At 54.4% G+C, this 2,894-nt stretch overlaps 1 protein-coding gene across 2 annotated transcripts; it reads right to left on the bottom strand.

The window, feature by feature from the left end:
- Window positions 1-206: 206 nt before the first annotated feature.
- On the bottom strand, window positions 207-2,819 carry DERPC (DERPC proline and glycine rich nuclear protein). Of its 2 annotated transcripts, none has more exons than XM_034653129.1 (2): window positions 1,958-2,819; window positions 207-1,897 (listed from the first exon to the last, which is right to left on the bottom strand). In XM_034653129.1, the coding sequence occupies exons 1-2, from the start codon at window positions 2,669-2,671 to the stop codon at window positions 1,043-1,045; spliced, it is 1,569 nt and encodes a 522-aa protein (XP_034509020.1). In that variant the 5' UTR covers window positions 2,672-2,819; the 3' UTR covers window positions 207-1,042. The 2 variants fall into 2 exon arrangements, with proteins under 2 accessions (XP_034509020.1, XP_034509019.1); XM_034653128.1 differs by having other exon boundaries at window positions 207-1,902; window positions 1,963-2,819.
- Between the last annotated feature and the right edge of the window lie 75 nt (window positions 2,820-2,894).

The raw sequence follows: 2,894 nt of genomic DNA, 5'->3' as shown, positions 1-2,894 counted from the left end.
GTTGAGGATGGGCAAGGTCTCTGGTGAAATCACTGGCAGATGAGTGAGTCCTAGCTAAGGTTAAAAGTCAATGCTTGCTTCCTCCTTGAGTGACAGCATTTTACCTGGCAGATAACATAGGACTGTGGCCAAGCTGAAACAATGAAAAGCAGTGGGTAAAACTCCTTTCCTGTGGGAACAGGTAAGGAAATGGAGTGACATCGGCAGCCCTCTCATCCCATTTATTAAAGAAACGGTAAGAAAAGATACAAGCAGGAAAAACACCAACCATCCTTTCACATCAGGCTGAACGAAGCACAGTGATCTCTCCCCTTTATTCCCCCAGCCCCCCACCCCAATCCCCATATTCCCATCCACGTCAGTTTAAATTCTGAGGTTCTTTGATCGGGAGTACTAGTGGAGAGGGAGTTAGATGAGCAGTGGAGCCTTGATTCTGGCCTCCTCTAAGTCCCAGGAGAAGGAAGCTGCAGGCCCAGTCAATCAAGCAGAAATTGTATTTGGTGGGTCTCTGAAGTGGTTGTCCACCTCCCTGTTCTGTGTTCAAGCCCCCAGGGAAAGGTATGGCAGTAGAGGATGACCAGGTCCAAGCTGCCCAGGTCAGAGCTGCTGAAGTATGGTCCGTTCACCAATGCAACAATCCTAGAGAGCAGTGAGCTGATTCTCCAGTGGTGAGCAGGGGACTACATATGAAGTGGGGCCTGCAGGCCAATGTATCCCTGAGGAAAAGTCCACATGAACAATTCAAGAAACTAGTAAGAAACAAAGGGCAAAAAGCTGTGGGACAAAAGCACAGCAGGCTTCTGGCGGGCTGGAGATCTGTCAAGGTCAGGATCATTCCCACCTGCCGTAGTCCATCTCCCACATATAACATTTCACCTTCAGTCAAGAAAGAAGCAGAGGAAAAAAGATGGCTCATCTGAACTTGAGCCCCAGCTATGTACTTCAGAGTGTAGCTCCACATCTACCCTTTTACTTACAACACAGCCCCTGCCCAGAACCATGGTGCTTGAAAACCAAAGCGGTCCTGGAGAGAAAACAGTGTTTAAGGGGGTAACATTCCATTTGGGTACATTGCAGCCATTGGACCCCCTGGTCTGGGGAAAGCAGCTGGGTTTGTGCCAGGTAGGCTCCCCACTCTAGGAAATGGGACCAAAGTCTTGCTTACAGGGCCATTCATCCTTGGAAAGGAAGCTGGGTTTAGACCCAGGGTCCCAGTTGCCCTTGCAAAAGGAGCTGGGTTGATACCCACAGGGCCTGCTGGAGAAGAGCCCAGGGGCCCAGGAGCTGACCTGGGGAAAGTAACCTGACCAGGGCCTAATGGGCCAGTAGACCTTGGGAAGGCAGCTGGACTTGGACCCTGCAAGCCACTGGCCCTTGGGAAGTTAGCTGGGTTGGGGCCTAGTGGCCCAGAGGTTCTTGGGAAAATTGCTGGACTTGAGCCCTGGAGGCCAGCAGACCTCTGGAAGGTAGCTGGATTTGAAGCCAATGTGCCAGAGGCCTGAGAGAAGGCAGCTGGATTCAGCCCCCCTGAACCTGTCCCCCTTGGAAAGGGATTAGCATTTACCCCCATGGGCCCAGCTGGCCTTGAAAAATGAGCTGAGTTAGGACCTATGGGGCCAGGAGCCCTGGACATGGGAGACGGATTTGGCCCTGGAAGGCCAATTCCCCGAGAGCCAGGACCCGAGTTTGAGCCTATGGGGCCAGGCACTCTTGCCATAGAAGATGGGCTTGTGCCCATGTTTCCAGAAGCCTGTGAGAAAGCAGCTGAATTTGCTCCTAGAAGACCTGCTGCTCTTAGAATGGGGGCAAGATCTAGGCCTTGAGGTCCAGCCATTCTTAAGTTAAGACCAGATCCTGTGCCCAGGAGGCCACCCGCTCTGGTGTCCACATTAGGGCCTGGGCCCAGGCCACCTGCCCTTGGGTTGGGTCCAAGGCCTGGGCCCAGGCCACTTGCTCTTGGGCTAGGCCCAAGGCCTGGGCCTGGAAACATACCCGATCTCGGGGCAGGGTTTGTACCAACGAAGCCTGACCTCAGATTGGGACTTGGTCCTGGTCCCAGGCCAACGGGCCTAGGATTAGGAGGACCATTCCCAGAAGTCAACAGGACACCTGCTCTCAGGTTGGGCCCAGACCCTGGGCCCATAGGGCCGCCACTTCTGGGGTCAGGACCCGTTCCCAGGAGACCACCTGACCTTGGGTTGGACATAGGACCTGGCCCTGGGAGACCCCCTAACCTTGGGTTAGACAGAGGCCCTGGGCCTGGAAGAGCCCCTGCCCTAGGGTTTAGAGACGGCCCCGGGCCCGGGCCCGGGCCCAAGAGGCCACCAGGCCTTGGGAAAGAAACTGCACCTGCGCCAGTGGGATTCATCCCTCTTGGAAAAGAAGCCATGCCTGGGTCACGAGCACCAGCAGGGAAAGGTGCTGGATTTGAAGCCAATGAGCCTGATGAAGTTGGAAAAGGCGATGGGTTCCTTGGAAATGGGGCCAGATTTCCACCAAGAGAACCGGATGCCATAAGGAAGGGATCAGAATTCATGCCCAGCGGGTGGCCTGTGTTCAAAACAGGACCCCCTTGTGGTCCCAGGGAACTGTCGAGCCGTCCTCGAGGTGGCAACTGAGCACGAGTCCAAGGAGTTGGCCGCTCTCTAGGGAAAATCCGGGGTTCTTTCATACTTTCTTGGGGACGTTGGTGATAATGGGCTTGGGGCGAGTTTTGAAAAGGATCTTGTTTTTGATGAGTGCTGTCACCAGGTACCGGGTGCCAGTTTTGCAGCCAAGCTCATCACAGTCCTGCTCCCCAGGAGTGTGTTTGACAAGGACGGCAAAAGGTTTCTCCAGATGGATGATTTTTCCATACAGGATATGATGCCCCACGATCAGCACAGGGATTCCCT

This window comes from Ailuropoda melanoleuca, unplaced genomic scaffold (genome assembly GCF_002007445.2).
Source record: "Ailuropoda melanoleuca isolate Jingjing unplaced genomic scaffold, ASM200744v2 unplaced-scaffold72788, whole genome shotgun sequence".
In the NCBI taxonomy this organism is placed as follows: Eukaryota; Metazoa; Chordata; class Mammalia; order Carnivora; family Ursidae; genus Ailuropoda; species Ailuropoda melanoleuca.
The sequence above is the reverse complement of the archived record's forward strand: the minus strand, read 5'-3'. Positions and strand labels throughout refer to the sequence as shown.

Bases quoted from the DNA above. Each gene is read 5' to 3' on its own strand.
- DERPC (XM_034653129.1), bottom strand. From the start codon at position 2,671: ATGAAAGAACCCCGGATTTTCCCTAGAGAGCGGCCAACTCCTTGGACT. The intron at 1,898-1,957 runs AGAGCAAGTGGC...GGCCTGGGCCCA, and splicing joins CAGGCCTTGGGCCTAGCCCA to GGCCCTAATGTGGACACCAG.